Genomic DNA, 20,562 nt, shown 5'->3' on the forward strand with positions numbered 1-20,562 from the left:
GCTTGTACACCATTTTTATCAACCTATAATTTCCCTCTAATGTTAAGAGTAGGTTATGTTTAATCAGTATTGGGTGTAATGCGATTACAAAGTAATTAGTTAGTTTAGTTTAGTTTAGTTTAGAGAAGTAATTAGTAATCTGTAATGGATTACTAATTTACCAAATTTAATTTACCCAGCACTTGTCCTACTTAGGATGGACCACCATCTAAAACACAAAATTTTTCTTGTGTCCAGCAGTTCAACAATGTTGTTGAATGACGTTTCATGGAAATTACTGTTTTGACTAAGGATGAATTGGGATGAGTAAATAGTTTGCTTAGCCCTCTTGCTTTTCTAAGGCTGTTTGTGGCTGGACAAAGAGGTCTTGAGCTTGTCTGAGCAGCCAGTGAGACTTACTGTATGTCCACATAAGCAATGGTTGAAGTGGAATTTCTTTTATTTATTTGCACTCCTCATTTGCATTCCAATGACACAAACCAGTCTGAGAGACATCGACCAGACAAACATTTCTTCCAGAGCCCTCTGATTATTTGTTCCAGTACCAGATAACTCTGGGTGAATATTCCAGTGATATTCGATCCATTCTGCCATGCACTCTGACTCTCATTGTCTTTTCAGAGCTCCCTCTTTTTCTGTGACATTTGACTTTGTACCAAAAATCCCAAAGGCCATGTACCTGAGGCAATGATATTAAATCATAGACAGTAGTTGGTGAGTTTGCAGGCTGTCTCCTAGGTCAGATCTTTAAGGCTAGAAAGTCCTTCCAAGGGATGAACCTAACATAGCTGTAAAGCAGACTTGGATGCAAACTGTAACATAAGCCGGCATCACACTAGCTGATTTTTAACCTTGATTTACAGTTGTAAGCATAATTCATACTGTATAGTTGTTAATCAAAGGTGTCAGTCTACATGACCGCATCTCTCATTGGGGGAGCGTTAACAGCCCCAGGAACTCCCTGCTGAGTTAATGAACCTGCTGACTCAAACACAACTTACAACTTGCTTGAAATTATCTGCCAGTCGGTCAAGCGGAATCTTGTGACCTTGAGAGTGGCCAATGAGTTTCTTAACAATCATCATTTGGTGATTGTCTAGCAAAGCATTTTCAGGGGTTCTCCACATTTAAATGAATAAGTCTTTGTTTATTGAATGTAATTCTTATACATATGCCTTCTACAACAAGCCCAAAGGAACAAATATATATCACACACATTCACAGGGTAAAGTCACTCCATGAATAACATACTAAGTGGCCGTTCAGAGTGATCGGGTTATAGAAGCACTGCAACAAATTAAAAAAACACAGGTGTCTTGAGGCCTGTTTTTAAAAGTTGAAGTTATTTTTAACTTGACACGGCGCCTAAAATACGCAGCACCCAAGAAACACCATGACGTGGCACAGCAGTCAGAGACATATTGTATGTCTAGCGCATTCTGACACTGAAAAACAGATGAACAATGCAGGTGGATGCAATAACGCATTCAGTGTTAACAGGCCCTAATTCAGTCTATTACTATAGTTTATGTTTCCACACTACTCCGGCTGTTGTTTGAATGAGCTTTATGTGAAAGGGTATCGGACAGTAATGACATTTTTAGTCATGTAGTATGTCACTTCGTTTCCATCATTAATTTGTAAGTGTGACAGACTTCCAACAGAAGAAAGCAAGATTTCAGCAAAAATAGTCGGGAGGTCTGACACCCCCGACTAAAATTGAGAAATTGAGTTGATTCGAGTCAACTAGTAGAACAACCCCTGTATCTCCTTAACAACTCCCACTTCACTTAAGTTAATGCAGGCCACCTCTGTAGGGTTTGTGTGAATAAGGTCAAACCCCTTTATCAGTGTTCATCTGACACCACTCTAATTAATGTTGGGTTGCCTGTGGGTGTGTAATTTCCAATGTGGCCCCAGCTGTTTGGGAGCAGGAAGATGCAAGGATGTGACAGATTGATGGAAAGAGCTGGGATAGGGGGGTTAAATTTTATTTATGACTCTTGTAGTTTAAAGAGTTCCACAAAATATTAGCTGTGTTCCAAAACCTAGTAAGCTGCCTATGGAGGCAATATTTTAGGGCAACATAGGTGCGCTCCCAACACAAAGGCTTTTCCAAAAGGTAGGCATCTTAATTAAGTTGCCTCTTAAGATACTCTGACACTGGCCAGATTCTATAAGGCAGTATTGCATGCATCCTTCAAAGAGATCTTAATCCCAGATTGCAGTGTACCGAGCTGATTGAAAAAATACATCCAAGCTTGTGGACTAAGTGAGAGAAATATAAATTATAAATATACTTACACTTCATTCAATATCGAAAACTATTAGTAAAAAAATAGTTGAATGTAAATACAAATTTATTATGTTACCCAATATTTTGTGTGCTGTGTTCCAGAAAGAGGCCCACGATTTGTGCTTGACAAGCTGATGGTTAGCTTTGCGACATGCTAAAAAGTCTTAGCCGCACAGAGTTGCTGCCCATACAGCTGTACAGCTTTTCAAATAGATCACTTGTGAGGTTCCATCTCTGCTAGAATGCAGCCTATGTAGGCCCTGCAGTAGACTGCAAGGCAGCTCACTAGGTTTTGGGACAGACCTATTGTGTTTAGACAAGTACATGTAGTACATTTTAAGGGCACATTGCCAAAGCTGTAATCTGGTACAGGATTTACTTGCTTGGGAGGGTAGAGGTGAGGAGACAGCACTCCAAGTTCTCAGAAAGCCATGACTTCACACTTCTTACGAAAATCCATGCTTGACTGATTGAACATGCTGCTAATAGGTTTTCACCAAGTAGTGCTCATTATAATACTTTTTAAACCACACGCAATCTTGCTTTACAAAATGTAGACCAGAAGGAGCTCTGTGGACTGAGATAAAATGCATTTGCTCATTTCATGACCAATTATTTGGTCTTGAGCATGCCATATATTGTAGATTAACCATGTGTGTGGTTGGCTTGTAATAGTGGACCGATTCAGTGGTTTAAATGAGTGGGCACTTAAGCCTCTCCCTTTATGACATCAGAATTTCTTTATTTACAACTGCAGTGATACAATAGAATTTGATTTGATTAATTATAGTGTTCAAGACAGGCAACAGACATGACGTGGGGCATTACCTGACAGTAAATTTTAAAAAATACAATATATCATAAATTAAACAGGATTATAGAATCATTCAGTCTGACATGTTGTTATGACGTCCTTATACACTCACTGAGCACTTTATTAGGAACACCTGTACATCTACTTATTCATATGAGTATCAGCCAATCGTGTGGCAGCAGTGCGATTCATAAAAATCATGCAGATACTGGTCAGGAGCTTCAGTTAATTTTCACATCACCCATCAGAATGGGGAAAATATATGCTCTCAGTTATTTGGATCGTGGCATGATTATAGATGTCAGACAGGCTGGTTTGAGTATTTGTGTAACTGCTGATCCCCTGGGATTTTCATGCACAACACTCTCAAAAGAGTTTACTCAGAATGGTGCCAAAAACAAAAAAACATCCAGTGAGTGGCAGTTCTGCAGACAGAAATGCCTTGTTGATGAGAGAGGTAACCGGAGAATGGCCAGACTGGTTCGAGTTGACAGAAAGGCTATGGTAACTCAGATAACCACTCTGTGCAATTGTAGTGAGCAGAATAGCATCTCAGAATGCACAACACATCGAACCTTGAGGCAAATGGGCTACAACAGCAGAAAACCACATCAGAGACTTTATTAGGAACATAGTGTTCTTAATAAAGTGCTCAGTGAGTGTATAATTTGGAGCTTTAAAGTCAACATGGAATCAAAATTGAAAATTGTCTTACTGTGCACTGTTTACATTATTCTAAAGAAAATAAATGTTTGTGTTCATAATTGTTCATCAAAAAGTCATAACTTACCTCACTACTCAGAAGGCTTTCCTTTTTGGCTGGCATCACCAAGCCCTCTTATTTTTCAACTTCTCCCCTCCAAACACCTGTCATATAGAAACCACTTTTCATGATTCAATCAATTCCCAATGGAGAAAATCAAGCCCCACCCCATCATTTGTTTCTATGTAAATATGTGATAATTATGACACATGATGCAGGTTCAAGTGTTGGACTTTGTTGCTTTAGGTAAGACAGTGGTTATTCTTTATTATTTATGTTGGCTGCCATGCCGATGAAAAACCAAATCACAAAATTATAAATATGACGTGAATAGACCTATTGATTGTTGCCTTTCTAAATATCTGTTTGTTTAGCATGTTGTTTTGACAAGAGCTACAGTAGGTAGCATGACCCATAATATCTCTTGTATGCAATGCATGGCTCATTTGTATGCAATGGATAGTGATTTTGCTCTGAAAGAAGAGAGAGTGGCGGATGGTTAGGAAAAGTAACGACAGAGTAACGTAACATTTTACTTTCATTAAAAAGTAACCTTTTAATTAATTTTGTTACTTTTTCAAGTTATAACACAATATTCTAACAAGTTACTTGTAATGTAATGTTACACTGTACAGAAAAACATAAAGAAAAAGTAAAGCATAAAAGAAAAATGGGTTGTGGATGCTGCTCCTGGTTGACTTGATAGACAAAAGGTAAAACACTTAAATGAACACTTGCTGTCGATTGCATTAGTGACCTGGTGGACACAATTTCAGTCTGATCTTTATGGTATTCTGCAAAGAAAAAGAGAGCGGCTGCTCACTTTTCCCCGATATGCCAAGTTCAGAGCAAGACATTGGCCCTTCAGGATCACCTGTACTGCGCAAAAAATTATTGAGATCAATCCAGCTCTCATTTATAAAGACATTAGGCCTGCCATGGAAGATTTGATTCATTAGCTCTAATATTCCTAGAGACCTTTTCTCGACCACCATCAGAATAGTCACATTTCATCTGCTGCCATTTTTGACCTCTAGAGATTAATGACACATCTCTAAACTATCGTTTTAGTTTGAGTTAAAAAAAAAAATGGTATCCACAGCAAGACTTCTCTTCCTCACAGTGAAATATTAAAATGATATTCATTTAGAAATTAAAAAGTATTTAAAATTTAAGATATATCAATTGTAAAACTACAATTTATATATCTTAAATGTTTTACTATTTAATTTCTGGCCTCTTTCATAAATATGAAATCAGATCAAGGTGGTTTTCCAATTGTACAACTTAACTTTGTAGTGGATTTAGATAAAGCAAGTCATTGTTCCACATAAAACTGATTTCTGAAGCTTTATATCTGTACACTGCACTGGCTTATGTAATCGAATCGTTGTACACCACAGGAAATGGAGCATTAGCATGTGGTTTTACACAAGCCAAGTATCAATATTTGTGAAGACAAAATGCATACAGTTGTGGCCAAAAATATTTGCACCCTTGGTAAATATGAGAAAAGAAGGCTGTGAAAAATATATCCTTATTGTTTATCCTTTTGGTTTTTCATTCAAAATATTCACAAAAATCCATCCTCAAATAGATAACAAACAATTCCAAACACAACACAAGTTTTATCAAAAAACAAATAGTTTTGTCAGATATATGTGAGACACAATTATTGGCACTCTTGTATCAATACTTTGTGCAACCTCCCTTTGCCAAGATAACAGCTCTGTCTTCTCCTATAATGCCTAATGTGGTTGGAGAACACATAGCAAGTGATCTGAGACCATTCCTTCATACATAATCTCTCCAGATCCTTCAAATTCAGAGGTCCATGCTGATGGACTCTCCTCTTCAGTTCACCCCACAGGTTTTCTATGGGGATCAGTCCATGGAACTGGGATGGTCATGGCAGAACCTTGATTTTGTGGTCAGTGAACTATTTTTGTGTTGATTTTTATGCGTTTCGGATCATTGTCCTGCTGGAAGATCCAACCATTGCCCATTTTAAGCTTTCTGGCAGAGGCAATCAGGTTTTTATTTTTTATTAGTTGGCATTTGATAGAGTCCATGATGCCACGTATCTGAACAAGATGTCCAGGACTTCTGGCATATAAACAGCCCCACAACGTTAAAGATCCACCAACATATTTAACCGTGGGCATGAGGTACATGGCTACCTCTCTGTGTGCACCAAATTCATCTCTGGTGTTTACTGCCAAAAAGCTCTGTTTTTGTTTCATCTGACCATAGAACCCAGTCCCATTTGAAGTTCCAGTAGTGTCTGGCAAACTGAAGACTCTTGAGTTTGTTGTTGGATGAGAGCAGAGGCTTTTTTCTGGAAACCCTCCCAAACAACTTGTGGTGATGTAGGTGACAGCTGATTGTAGTTTTGGAGACTTTCTGACCCCAAGACCCAAATAATTCCTGCAATTCTCCAACTGTGATCCTTGGAGAATTTCTGGCCACTCGAAGCATCCTCCTCACCATGCGTGGAGACAGTATAGACACATGTCCTCTTTCTGGCAGATTCGTAACATCTCCAGTTGATTGGCACTTCTTAATTATTGCCATGATGGTGAAAATGGGTATTTTCAATGCTTTAGCTATTTTCTTATAACCACTTACCATTTTGTGAAGCTCAACAACATTTTGCTGCACATCATACTGTAACTTTATTCTTTGGTCAAACCCAATGTGATAGATGACTAAGAGAATTTGGCCTGTGTGTTACCTCATATTTATACCCATGTGAAACAGGAAGTCATGGCTGAACAATTTCATGTTCCTTGTCACCCAGGTGTACTAAAAAATGTAAAATATGAATGGGAATATACTTCAGATATATTTTACTCATAAGAATTTCTAGGGGTGCCAATAACTGTGTCAAACGTGTCTTGGAGAAAAATATGTATTTAATTATGAGATCCCCCCCCCCCCCCCCTCCTTCAATTAGTTTACTTCAATTAAAGGTTACATTTTTTGAATATTTTGAATGAAATATCAAAAGGATAAACAATAATGACTTATTTTTCACAGCCTTCTTTGCTCATATTGACCAAAGGTGCCAATATTTTTGGCCAATACTTTATATCAGACACTTTAGAAGCTGACTTACAATTTAGAATTATGCAAAGGGAGCCTGGAATCCTCACAGATGTTAAATCTAATATGACATCATTTAAAAGTACTGCTTGTTCTGTAGCCAAGCTCTTTGAGTTTATTTTTATTTTTATTTATTTTTTGCATAGCTTCACAATCTTGCAAAACATTTTAAGATGGAGATTACTATACAAAGAACATTAAAGCAGTAAATCAAGTGCTGTGTCTATGTGATGAGAGTTACAGTATATGAGACCCAACCCCTCTTTCACCACCTTACTAGAAAAACACTATAATTTAAGAAAACACTATCAGTGAAAGAACAAAGAATTTGCATGGTCTGTCTTTTACATAGGCAAAAACCAATGCTTTGGCATCCTTTGTCGGTATACACACAATATAAACTCAAGCAGGGCAATGATTTCTCCAAGCTTAGAGGAAGGTGACCAGTGTTGCATGTTGAAAGAATCACTCTCAGCAGGTAGGGTGCAATGAGAGATGCGTGGGTAAAAGTACGGGTGTTGTCTTCGACCTGCTCTGTTTGAAAAAGCTCTGCCTGCAGTTGGTCAGTAGTGGCAGGAAAGTCTTCTCATGCTTGATCCACCCATTTATTCATTTACTGACGTCCATTTACGAGGAGATAGCTCTATCATTTCATTCATGCTCATGTTTGATATTCATACCTTACTGTATGCTTGCTCATTCATTGAGATCTCCTTCAATACCTGTAATCAAAGAAAATGGTAGGCTATTTTTGCCCCAGTTTTTATTTATGCCCTGATTTCAGACAATGAGACAATCAGACAATGCCTGGAATCAGGCTTATTATATTGTTACAAAATTCGTGGTGCACCAATCGGGAAATTTAAGGCCGATCCAGATCACCACTTTTTTTAAACACTGTGAGGTAACATTACCTATCTGATCACTTATATTTCTTTTAAAAGTTCCAAATTTTAAATTTTGCAAGCTATATGTTAAATATTAATGCCCCACACTGTAAAATTACAATATTTTACAGTAATTGTGAAATGCAAACATTTATTTGAATTGAAAACATTTATGAATAGTTCTGTTGTCACTATCATAGATCATTGAGACATACCGTACTCGCAACCAGTAAACACCATGAGAGCATCACACACAGCAGAGATACATTCATAAATAAGAGATATGTATAAAAAAATAAGAGAGATATATCTATTACAAGCTCTGAAACTGCTTCAGTTAGAAATCATTAGTAGCTATGATTTTTCTACCGCCTTGACGTCTTGGTGTAATGCAAATCACAAATTTTTAAGCAACTCTGTGAAGAAGTGGTGCCGTTATTGAAGGTTAATCTGTTATTGCTGTTATAAGTGGTATTGTGACAAACATATATATCTGATTTAAATCAGGGTTCTTACAAAATAGCACTGGGATGAGTGACTAATTAGAGGTTGAATGTTTGATTGACACCGAAAGTGTGTTTTGGAGGGAGTGTAACTGAGAGCGCAAATAAAACTATTGCTCCACGCACCATTTTTCGCAACTCATGTTACACCAAGTATACTCAGATTTGTGTTTGCATGTTTATTTGTTGTTTCATTCATTTACACATCCATTTATCTTCCGTCCCCTGTCTAACTGTACAGCAAGTCTACTGTAATGACTCTTGAAAATGGACACCTTAATATTCAAACACATGTAATTCAAACACATTTTAAAACAAACCAGCATATTCATCTGAATTACAGCATGTCTTTACAGCATTGCTTAGAAATGCCAATTGCTCACCCTTCGGTGGCTGCAAAGTCATACTTCGGGGGCTGAGCAGGTGCTCATTCATTAAGGTAGCAGTGTTTGTGTGATTTCATGCGTGCTGCAGTTTAAAAAAGATCAGCCCTGAATCTAGGCATGATTGGCCGATCGCCAATCACAGATTTAAGACAAAGATCGGCCAATCAATCAGTGAATCCCTACACAAAATGTATTTCAAGGTGTATTTCTGTTATCAAATGTTTCAGATTGAGAGAGACTGCCCACTCAGTTCTGTCTGACCAATCTCTTTTTTCAGAGATCAATCAGTAAAAAGAAAAACTGATCCTAGATCAGCACCAGTTTTAGTTTACTGGTGGATTTCTGAGAACAGAGCTCAATCAGTTAAAAGTAAAACTGGTCCTAGATCAGCAACAATTTTTGGACTTTGAACACAAATATTTGAACTTTGAACTCAAAATATTTTGTTCAAAAGATTTCTTTGTACATCTTGATCCATGCATTTTAAACAAATAGAGGAAAAAAAAAAACAATGTCTCTCTTTCTTTTTTCTCCTGCAGGTTTTGGCCATTATATCCATCCTGTTCATCATACTTTCAACAGTTGCACTGTCCCTGAACACCTTGCCTGAACTCCAAGTAATAGACGAATTTGAACAAGCCAATGACAATCCTCAACTTGCTCACGTTGAAGCTGTGTGTATTGCATGGTTTACAATGGAGTATCTCCTGCGCTTCCTGTCCTCACCAAACAAGTGGAAATTCTTCAAAGGGCCACTAAATGTCATTGACTTGTTAGCTATATTACCCTACTACGTCACTATATTTCTGACCGAATCAAACAAAAGTGTGCTGCAGTTCCAAAATGTGAGGAGGGTGGTGCAGATATTCCGCATCATGAGAATATTGAGGATTCTGAAATTGGCGAGACATTCAACTGGACTGCAGTCCCTTGGATTCACCCTCAGGCGCAGTTACAATGAGCTTGGCTTACTCATATTGTTCTTAGCCATGGGTATTATGATTTTCTCGAGTCTGGTGTTCTTCGCAGAGAAGGATGAGGATGCAACAAAATTTACCAGTATCCCAGCTTCATTTTGGTGGGCTACAATCACCATGACAACAGTTGGCTATGGAGATATTTACCCACAGACTTTGCTTGGCAAAATAGTTGGTGGACTTTGCTGCATTGCTGGTGTGCTGGTCATTGCCTTACCCATACCTATTATTGTGAACAACTTCTCAGAGTTCTACAAGGAGCAGAAACGACAGGAGAAAGCCATCAAGAGAAGAGAGGCCTTAGAACGAGCAAAGAGGAATGGCAGTATCGTGTCTATGAATCTGAAAGATGCCTTTGCACGAAGTATGGAGCTCATGGATGTTGTCGTAGACAAAATTGATGATAAACAGCCAATGGATAACCATCTATCTCCGAGCCGGTGGGGTATTCCGAAGCGCACATCCTCAGAGACCAGCCTAAGATCCTTTGACAAAAAGTTTCCTGACAGCGACCCGCACGGATCACGGGAATATGTCAGAACACCAAGTCCGCAGCACCTCAATGCTCAGAAACTGGAAGAAATGTATAACCAGATGACAAAGACGCGGTCCTTCTCTGATCTCAGCACAACTACAGCCTCAGGTCTGTCAAAACATGAGGTAGAGTTGGAGATGAAGGAAGTTCCACCTGCCACTGAACAAAAACCCAGGGATAGAACCATCACTGACATGAGAAGCATATCAAGTGTTGACAGCTTTGCAAGCTGCACTGCTGAATTTGGACAGGGTGAGAAGGCATCCATCCCTTCTTATTCAGCAGAGCAGGTTCAGCAAAGGCAACCTAAATCACCTCCACACCTTCACCTTGGCCAGCTGACACCCTCGGACATGAGTCCGGATGAGATCACAGAAGATACTGGCCCATTTAAGGATGGGCCTGTCAATCCAGATGGTGAGAATTTTAATGAGGTCGTGGAGAACATCAGAAGTTCCATTCGGGGCACAAATTCAGTTAAGACAAAATGCCTCAAAGTCAACTTTATAGAAACACCAGAAGATGCTCCTCCGACGCCACCCAACACCTCTTCCCCGCAGGATATCAACAACAGTCTTCTGGAAGACGACTCCCCGGAGGGAGAGTGCTCTCCTCTCTATTCAGATTCAGAGCCACTGGCTAGTATCCCAAAGAAAGGCTTAGTTCTTTCTCCAAAGATACTAGCTGGTGAATACCTTCCTGGGGAGACAGCATTGCTTCTGGGAGAGTTGGTGGAACATGAGTATCACAAGGAAAATAATCAGAAGGAAGTGGCTTCTGCAGCCATATCCTCACCCAAACTCTCAGCACAGAACTGCACTCAGGGTGTAGTTGCTAATAATGGGGAGGAGAAGCCAGACATTAACCAAAGTGAACACAAGGTAGAGAACCACATGTTTAAACCAGAGATCCATTTGATGTCAGGGGATGGTAATCTTTCACCATCCTGTGAAACTGGTATGTGACTGTGGGCTGACATTCTGACTGAAGCTACAAACTCACTTGAGGAAAAAAGGGCACACAGTTGTGAGCTGAAAGATATTTCTGCATGGCATGAAAAGTCCATTGTAATTGTGTTGTTGTCAATTGTAAAAATGAATGAGACTGCAATTCTCGCAGACAAGACCTGGAGGATGCGGGTGCAAACAAGAGGCTTGCTTAGAATGTATCTACCCATGATAAGGACATTGTTGGCCTACCTGTACATTGTACCTTTTCACTTGTTCAATTTTATAGACAGTCAGTGATGTAGGGGGACAATTCTTCAAATGCATGCTTATTAACAATGCTGTTTTACGGTGCTTAGTTTGCTGAGAGCACTCCACGGTAAATACAGAGACTACAGCAATGACAATGCACATAGCCACAGAGGAAATAGTGGATGTCAAAAACAATTTTTTTTTTTTAAAGAGGTATTTATCATCAAAGACTGTGAAAAGTGAGCTGCAAAGTAGCGACGTATTGAAACATATCATGACTTTCTGTAGAAATGCAATGTGTACCTAATTCAGATGCGTTTTTTTGTTAAGATTTAGGAATGGCCTATAATGTCACCAAAATATGTTTTCAGAATCAGGTTTAGTACCCAAATTAACACCATTAATTGACATCTTACATTAAATGACCAGACATTTATATATTTGCTGATGGATTGCACCACTTTTTTTTCTTGATATACAAAGTTACATATACACCTGCAGTTGCCAAATACATAACGGATGAGAATAGCAATCAGATTTTATACAGTTGCTGTAAAATGCATAGCCATATTGCAAAACTATTATGATAAAGTTAGATTTGAACCTTTCGGAAGAAAAATGTAATGGCCTGCTTTTGAAGTTATATACAAAAAGATGGGTACAATAGGTATGTATGTCTTAACTTATTTTTACATAAACAACAGCACAATACTAAAAACTAGTAGATTTCACATAGTGGTGTTAAATTACCACCAAGTAATTTGACCACCAAGCAAGTAGTTCTGGTCATTGAAACTTAAAATGTTGTTCACATACGTTTTCCCCTTTTAAAACTCAAAACACTCAATCAGCTTGGTAATATGTTTTTTGTCAAAAGGACCAAAGCATTTCACTATATAACATCACACTATATTTTCTTTTACACACAGACATCAAACATTTTTTCATTTAGGAAGAGTGCGGTAGTGTAAATGCCACTGTAGTTTTAATTTTTTACATGAGTTGTTTCATTATTATCCATGTTTCACTATATCTGTATCATTCATATGCTTGACCTTTTAGTCGTTTCTTAGCAGAAACTCAATTTTATCCAGTATTTAATATTTATTTTACTCTGAGTTTAGTATTATCATCAGGACTGAAGCCCCATATGTTTTTTTGTTTGTTTGTTTGTTTTGTTTTGTTTTTTCTGTCACCAGAGAAAATATACATTTTATGTTGCCTTTATTCCAAGATTGCTGGAATTACATGTATATTATTTGCTTTGGCATGGCGGTTGGCTGATTGTTCAAAATGCATATTGTGTTTAAAGAAATCACACAATCTGAATGGGCTGAATGAGGATTGTAAAAAGACGAGGAGGAAGAACTTATAATTCAGCTGGCTCACATGGTAACATTATGGTGGGAAGTGCAATACAGCATACTGCAATCTATGCAGGCCAAGAATTGTGGCACTTTATTACAGTCTAATGGGTTTGTAAGTGTACAGGCAGAGACTACAATTGTATTTTTCAGATGATATATCTTTAATATTTGAAATATCAGTGTTACCACTCAAAAAAATCATTTGACATTTTACAAAATTACCATGTGACTGTAGGGGTCACTACAGTTAAACGTCAGTACTCTTCTAATAAAGATTTTATTGACAAATTGGAGCATGAGGACCTTTTATAAATGTCTAGAAAAATATTCATTTTAAATTTAAAAAACAAACTGTGTTTTATGTTTTATGAACTAACTCTGACAGTTTTGTTTTTTTTAAACCAAAATTCTGCACGACCACAATTTCCTGCCATATGGTGTTTGAAATAATGTGTGCCTCTTCATAAACACTTATTTATGAGAAGGCTACAAATAATTTGGCTTTGTTCATATAGCACTGTACAGAAAAAATCTACTTTTTATAGGAGGGAAATAATCAGGTCTTTTAGATATGTGTAATATTAAGTTCTCAGGTTTTCTACAACACTAATGTTCTGATGTGGTACATGTCTATGTTTTCTTCGTTTAAAGAAAGCATCATATTGTTTCTTTTATAATTGTAATTGTTTTTCAATAATGTGTTATCTCATGCCTGTTTCGACAGACAGCAAAACGATGGCCCATCTCACGCATTCCCATAAGACCACTGGCTTCCCTGGTGTGCTTTACAGTATGTCGAGAGTGCAGTCATCAATGAAAGGAATACTTTAACCAGTTGTGTTTCAAGATAGCACTGCCTATAGGCACTTTTGATATGGTAAATAAATGGGCTTTGTTTTCAGAGCAAGAGTGTATTTTTTCAGCATTTGAAAGCAGTTACAAATTTCTGTTGTTACTCAGTACCAAATTCACATCAACAACTGTCTAAAGGGGTCATATCATGAGCAATGCATTTTTCCTAGATCTTTTTAGATCATTTAAAATATTCTATGAAAAGCATACTGTAACTTTTAAAACTCACCAGTCCAAAAATCCATTTATCACATCTAAGCTGGTAAAACTGAAATACTTTGATTTCTGATGTCAGAAACCCAGAACATTAAAATATGACTACCCACATTGTCATGAAAACATCCTGGTTACTTTCGTATCCTCCGTTCCCTGATGGAGGGAAGTCACTCTTGGGAGCCCCGAACACCTCTGATCTTTGAGAAAAGGCCAATGGGAATTGGCGAGTGGAATTTGCATGCCACTCCCCCGGACATATAAGTATATGGAGCTGGCCTGCAACCACTCATTCAGGTTTTGTGCTGAGGAGCCGAGACAAGGTCCCGGCCATTTCAGTGGGTAGTTGAGTGTTGTGGCAAGCGGGACACAACGTCTCGTTCCCTCCATCAGGGAACGGAGGTTACAAAAGTAACCAGGACTTTCCCTATCTGTCACTCACTCGACGTTGTGTCGATGTCATCCAGGGTCCACAACTTTGTGAACACGACTGGGAGTCAAAGCGCACGTCTTCACCTCAGGGAGGGGAAAGGCGCTATACGCAAGCGGTACACCCGGCCAGCTGTCCCAGAATTTACCTGCTCATACCTGACAACACATGGGACGAGACCGGCTCAACCCGGAGATTGTAAAAAATCGCAAAGGTGTTGGGTGTTACCAAGCCCGCTGCTCTGCATATGTCTGCTAAAGAGGCACCATTGGTCAGGGCCCAGGAGGCCGCAACACTCCTAGTAGAGTGGGCTCGCAGCCCCAAGGGGGGCGGCACATCCTGGGCATGATATGCCATCGCGATGGCATCAGTGACCCAGTGGGCGATCCTCTGTTTGGAGAGAGCACTCCCTTTCTGCTGACCGCAAAGCAGACAAAGAGCTGCTCAGAGCGTCTAAAGCTCTGCGTGCGATCCAAATAGATGCGCAAAGCACGCACCAGACACAGCAACGCCAAGGCTGGGTCTGCCTCCTCCTGGGGCAGTGCTTGCAGGTTCACTACCTGATCCCTAAATGGGGTCGTGGGAACCTTGGGCACATAGCCCGGTCGGGGTCTCAGGATCACGTGAAAGTAGCCCGGACCAAACTCCAGGCACATTTCACTGACAGAGAACGCCTGCAGTTCCCCTACTCTCTTGATGGAGGTGAGCGCTGTCAGGAGGGCAGTCTTCAAAGAGAGTGCCTTTAGCTCAACTGACTCCAGGGGCTCGAATGGAGCTCCCCGTAGGCCCCTAAGGACCACAGAGAGGTCCCACGAGGGAATGAGGCGCAGTCTGGGGGGATTTAATCTCCTAGCACCTCTCAGGAACCTGATGATCAAGTCGTGCTTCCCTAAATACTTACCGTCTACTGCATTGTGATGTGCCGATATAGCAGCGACATACACCTTCAAGGTGGAGGGGGACAGCCGTCCCTCCAGCCTCTCCTGCAGGAATGAAAGCACTAATCCGACTGCATATCTCTGGGGGTCTTCACACCGGGAAGAACACCACTTAGTGAACAGATGCCACTTCAAGGCATACAGGCGCCTCGTAGAGGGGGCCCTAGCCTGAGTGATCGTGTCTACCACTGCAGGTTGTAGGCCACTTAGGTCTTCCACGTCCCATCCAGGGGCCAGACGTGGAGGTTCCAGAGGTCTGGTTGCGGGTGCCAGATGGTGCCCCGTCCCTGAGAAAGAAGGTCCTTCCTCAGGGGAATTCACCGGGGGGGGCTGTCGCGAGGAGCGTGAGGTCGGAGAACCAGGTCTGGGTGGTGCTACTAGGATGACTTGCTCCTCGTCCTCCCTGACCTTGCACAGAGTCTGTGCGAGTAGGCTTAATGGGTGGACGCATACTTGCATAGTCACGGGGGCCAGCTGTGTGCCAGCACATCTGTACCGAGGGGGGCCTCGGTCAGGGTGTACCAAAGCAGGCAGTGGGAGGATTCCCGGGAAGCGAACAGGTCTACCTGCACTTGACCGAATCGACTCCAAATCAGCTGGACCACCTGGGGGTGGAGTCTCCAATCTCCTTTGAGCGTAATCCATCGTGACAGCGCATCCGCCGCGGTGTTGAGGTCACCTGGGATATGAGTGGCTCGCAACAACTTGAGGTGCTGCTGACTCCAGAGGAGGAGACAGCGGGCGAGTTGCAACATGCAACGGGAGCGTAGGCCACTTTGGCGATTGATGTACGCTATTGTCGCCATGTTTTCCGTCCGGACCAACACATGCTTGCCCTGGATCAACGGCCTGAGCCTCCGCAGGGCGAGCAGCACTGCCAGCAACTCAAGGCAGTTGATGTGCCAACGCAGTTGCGGGCCGGTCCAAGAGCCGGCCACTGCGTGCCCGTTGCATATGGCACCCCAATCTGTCTTGGAGGCGTCCGTCGTGATGACGATACGCCTGGAGACCTGCTCTAGGGGAACTCCAGCCCATAGAAATGTCAGATACGACCAAGGGTTGAAGAGGCGGCGACAGATCGATGTGATGACCACACGATGTGTCCCGCGGCGCCATGCCCATCTCGGGACAGACCGGGATCGGACAGTAAAAGGTGCCCTCCACAACCTTGTCAGCTCCTCATGCACCTCCGGTAAGAAAGGGACCGGGGCGGGGTGCAGCCGTGAGCGGCGCTCTGGGCCCAGGAACCAATCATCGAACCGCAAGGGTTCAGGGGAGAGTGGAGGATTCCACTCTAGCCCAACGCTCGTGGCCGCCCGGGCAATTATGGCCGTCAGCTCGGCGTCGGCCTGCGACTGGGCGACCGCACTCGAAGGTGGGAGCCCAGCCAAGGCCTCAGCATCGCTCTCCAATTCTGCAATCGACAACTCATCCTCTTCGCGATCTCCGAATGAGAGCACGAACTCACCCTGAGACAGGCCGGCGGTCTCATCCCAGAACCCGACCGGGGCAGACGAGCGTGCTGGGGAATAGGAGGTCCGTGGGGGGTTTCCAGGCGGAGGTAGTCCCATTGAAGTCCCCAAATCGCCCCCAGTGCTAACCGATGCGGCCTCATACCCGTAGGTAGAAGGACCGAGGCGGGGAGCCGCTGGGGTGGCATCCCTTCATACGAAAGAAAGCCACAACCGCAACGTTGCCATAGTCATGTTCTCGCAATGAGGACATGACCCATCCACGAACGATGTCTCCGTGTTGGCAGCACCCAGACACTAAGACAATGATCGTGGCCATCAGATGCGGAGAAGTATCGACCGCAACCAGGAATTATACACAAACGGAAAGGCATCTTTAAAAAGACGCTCCCGTAAGTGCCACTTTTTTAGAAGGAGAAAATATACTCTTTTCAGAGAGAAGAATATACTCTTTCAGTCTGCCGAAGTGCCCAGGGGCATTCTCTGCACTGCACCGGTGCAGAGGGGGAGATGCCGCTGAAATGCGCCGTAAATCCAGCAGATGATTAGAACCGCTCGGCTCCGAAGAGAAAATCTGAATGAGTGGTTGCATGCCAGCTCCTTCCACTCGCCAATTCCCATTGGCCTTTTCTCAAAGATCAGAGGTGTTCGGGGCTCCCAAGAGTGACCCCTAGTGTCACTACATCGACACAATGTCGAGTGAGTGACAGATAGGGAAACTAAATTATAAGTGGGCCTCAGGGAGAAAAGTAATATAAGGTATGGTATGACCTCTTGAAGGACATCAGATGCCCTAAACACAAGCCAGTTGAAATGCTTTCTATACATCATATCATGCTAGCGCTTACATATGCTTCAGTTTTAGCCCTCATCATATGAAAAATTCATAAGAAGTTATTTATGATTTTATTTAACTTATTAGTTGTTTACTGGTATCCTAAAGTTTTTTTGTTTTTGTTTTTTTTTTCATGATCAGTCTCAGTTGTTTCTCTGGCAACAACAGACTCTCATGTGCACTGTGGCATTTCAATATTACAGATTAAAATATTGCACAAATAAACCTGTTGAATTAAGGTACTGTTAAACATGGTTCTCGCATATATCTTAACACCAGGCAGTCGGTTGCTTTTTTATTTGTAGCATGTCATCAAATGACTACAGAAGCATCTCCCATGACCCTTTTTGGGAGCAGCAGATGCAAGGGGATTTGGGTCTGTATGACTTTGTTCATTCAGTATGGTTTTTGTAAATGCTAAAATAAACTCTGTGAGCTAACAGCTGATGGACTGTGAACAAGCATGTTTCTCATCACATGATCTTTTGTGGTATATGGTCATGGCAAGCGTGTGAATTTATTTTATTGTTTGAAAGCGAGGTTATTACTTAACCATAAATGTGTCATCCATGTGTTCTCCCATGCATAAATGCGACATTGTATTTTCTCCTCTCATGTCTTCTGCCTCTTTTTTTTTAACTATGTTATCTTGTATCTCAATGTCCATAGACACCTTAAGCTGCAGACTATTTCTGCACATATCAGCATCTTTGAATGCATGTAGTAGTCTGTACAATTACTGTATGTGATCACAGAACACTTTGTCATGGTACATGTATGTCAACATTTCTGTAAAATGAATCGCGTTGTCTATGTTAAGTCTACTAGCATATGCAGGATTACAAATAAATGTGTAAATAACTCACTTGTGTTCTGCACCTGTCATCTCCTGTCTTTATTGAAGCATCCGGTTTCATTCTCTTGACTGATGTACAGAAACAAGGCTTGGAGTAAGTAAATAGTAACATACTGTATAAACGCTGACTTCGTAAGTTGTCCACCAGCCAGAAACACATTAAGGATTTGGGGAAAGAGAGTAGTGTTGACATAATGATGTTATTTATAAAAGTTGTGGTAGCTTAGATGAAAAATTACCTTGGCATGCTGGCAAGGGCGTAGCAGCCGCGGGGGATGTGGGAGACACATCCCCAGTACTCTTTAAAAGGTGATTTTGTCTCCTGCACTTTTTCAAGCTAAACCCATACTGAGTCCAAATGCTGGATTTGTATACAGTATTCTTTGCGTTTTGGTACTTTGGGCTGATTGAGCAACCATCCAGCCAATCATAGGTGAGTTTCATGAGCCAAAACAACCCTTACGTAATAGGCCGTCAGTCAGACAATCTAATCAACACGGCTTTGTTCATTTCTACAAAGTTGCTTTCAACAATGCTCATTTATCCATGTTTTTTATAGCCACTGATGTTGATCTAAATTAATAATGTAGAGATGAGGAACACACAAACGAGAGTTATTTATCGGCATATCATTCTTGATTGGCAGCATTACCTGAAATGCACTACAGAAAAAAAAAACAAAGGACAGTCCTTCTTTTAAGCACACATTGTAAGTGAAGTTTATATCAGCGCATGAGTCTTAATTAAGTTATGCTTTTTACATTACGTTTGTGAGGTAAAAGTTTGATCTGTTCTTTTTGCCAATTTAAGCAGATTACTCGATCTGTGTTAAATATGTAAAGCTATTTTTAATATCAGCTCCTGTTTTTACCTCTATGTTGGTGTGCAGACAAACTATTGGAAAAATGATCTGCTGTGTTCTTAGAACACTTAGGCATTTTGCTGAAGTCAATACATATGGACACTTTTTTATGCATGAAAACGTACGGACGTTATTGAAACTCAATTATTATAAGACTATTATTGTCTTATGATAAAAGTCATGCTCAGCGGTTCACAAACTGTAGGGAAATGAAATATTTGCTTTGTTCTTATTTTGCTTAAAACCTCTACTAAAGTCTCTTTGTAGGTCTATAGTCATCTTTTCATCGTTGATTCAGTGACTATCCAATTTCACACAAGACACTCATTTGTCACCACCTTCTGGCATCACCAGAAATGGTCACGGAATCATTAAATGGATCTGAACGAATTTTGGTGAACATAGTTAAAACACTCAGTCCACTTGGATACATTTAAATCCCAAAATGCACAAGCACAGAGTAAAAAAATAAAATTGTGCACATGCACAATTGCCATTATTGTAATTGATTAAATAATTTATTCAAGGACCAGTTTTTATCGTAACGTGAATCTGAAGCAAGTGCTCCACAAAATGCCCTTTATTTTGCAGCAAATTTAGAAAAATGTTGCAATTAAATACTTGAATCTTTAAAATACTACAAATAAAAGTATATCATACTTATATATTAATATATACTGTAAAATATTAATACTGCACTATAAGTGTTCGGTCTGTGCGAGCCACCTGACAACTGTGTTTGGAAGGTTTAAAGGCAGAAATGTGAAACTTACAATTTTATAAAAGCATTAACATTAATTCTTTTGTTAAAACTCATGTATTATTTGAGCTTTAAAGTTGTTTAAATCATCATTTTACAGTCATTTTAGGGTTTGTTGACATTACATCGACATGGCAATTAATTTGTAAAACTGGCTATAACTTTACACAGAAAGTGATTTTTTCACACTAAAATCATGTTAACACGCATATTGTCGCCTGGCTATACTTTTGACACAGTGAGTATTTTAATGTTTACAGATTGGCCCCCATTCACTTCCACTGTAAGTGCATCAATGGAACACAGCTTTTGCTTCTTTTTTTAAGAAAAGGAGGTGCAAGTCACAATTATTTTTTGTGGTGATCAATATTATGCCACAAATGGTGTCGGTTGAGCTAAACTTGAAACCGGAATATTATTTTAACAATATCTTATGGAGTTTCCATGGTTTTCTTGTTCAATAACTTTTTCAATCCAAATGCAATAGAAACATGGTGGTACTATACTTGACA

General features: G+C 40.5%; 1 protein-coding gene across 1 annotated transcript in view; it reads left to right on the forward strand.

Annotated features, from left to right (window-relative positions):
* Positions 1-12,128, forward strand: part of LOC127432075 (potassium voltage-gated channel subfamily B member 2-like) — a 149,684-nt gene extending 137,556 nt beyond the window's left edge. The window contains exon 3 of the mRNA XM_051682868.1: positions 9,294-12,128. Coding sequence (XP_051538828.1) covers positions 9,294-11,231 — 1,938 coding nt within the window. The 3' untranslated portion in view covers positions 11,232-12,128. The remainder of the gene's footprint in view (positions 1-9,293) is intronic.
* The last annotated feature ends 8,434 nt before the right edge of the window (positions 12,129-20,562 follow it).

The sequence above is a fragment of the Myxocyprinus asiaticus genome, chromosome 41, assembly GCF_019703515.2.
Source record: "Myxocyprinus asiaticus isolate MX2 ecotype Aquarium Trade chromosome 41, UBuf_Myxa_2, whole genome shotgun sequence".
NCBI classification, from domain to species: Eukaryota; Metazoa; Chordata; class Actinopteri; order Cypriniformes; family Catostomidae; genus Myxocyprinus; species Myxocyprinus asiaticus.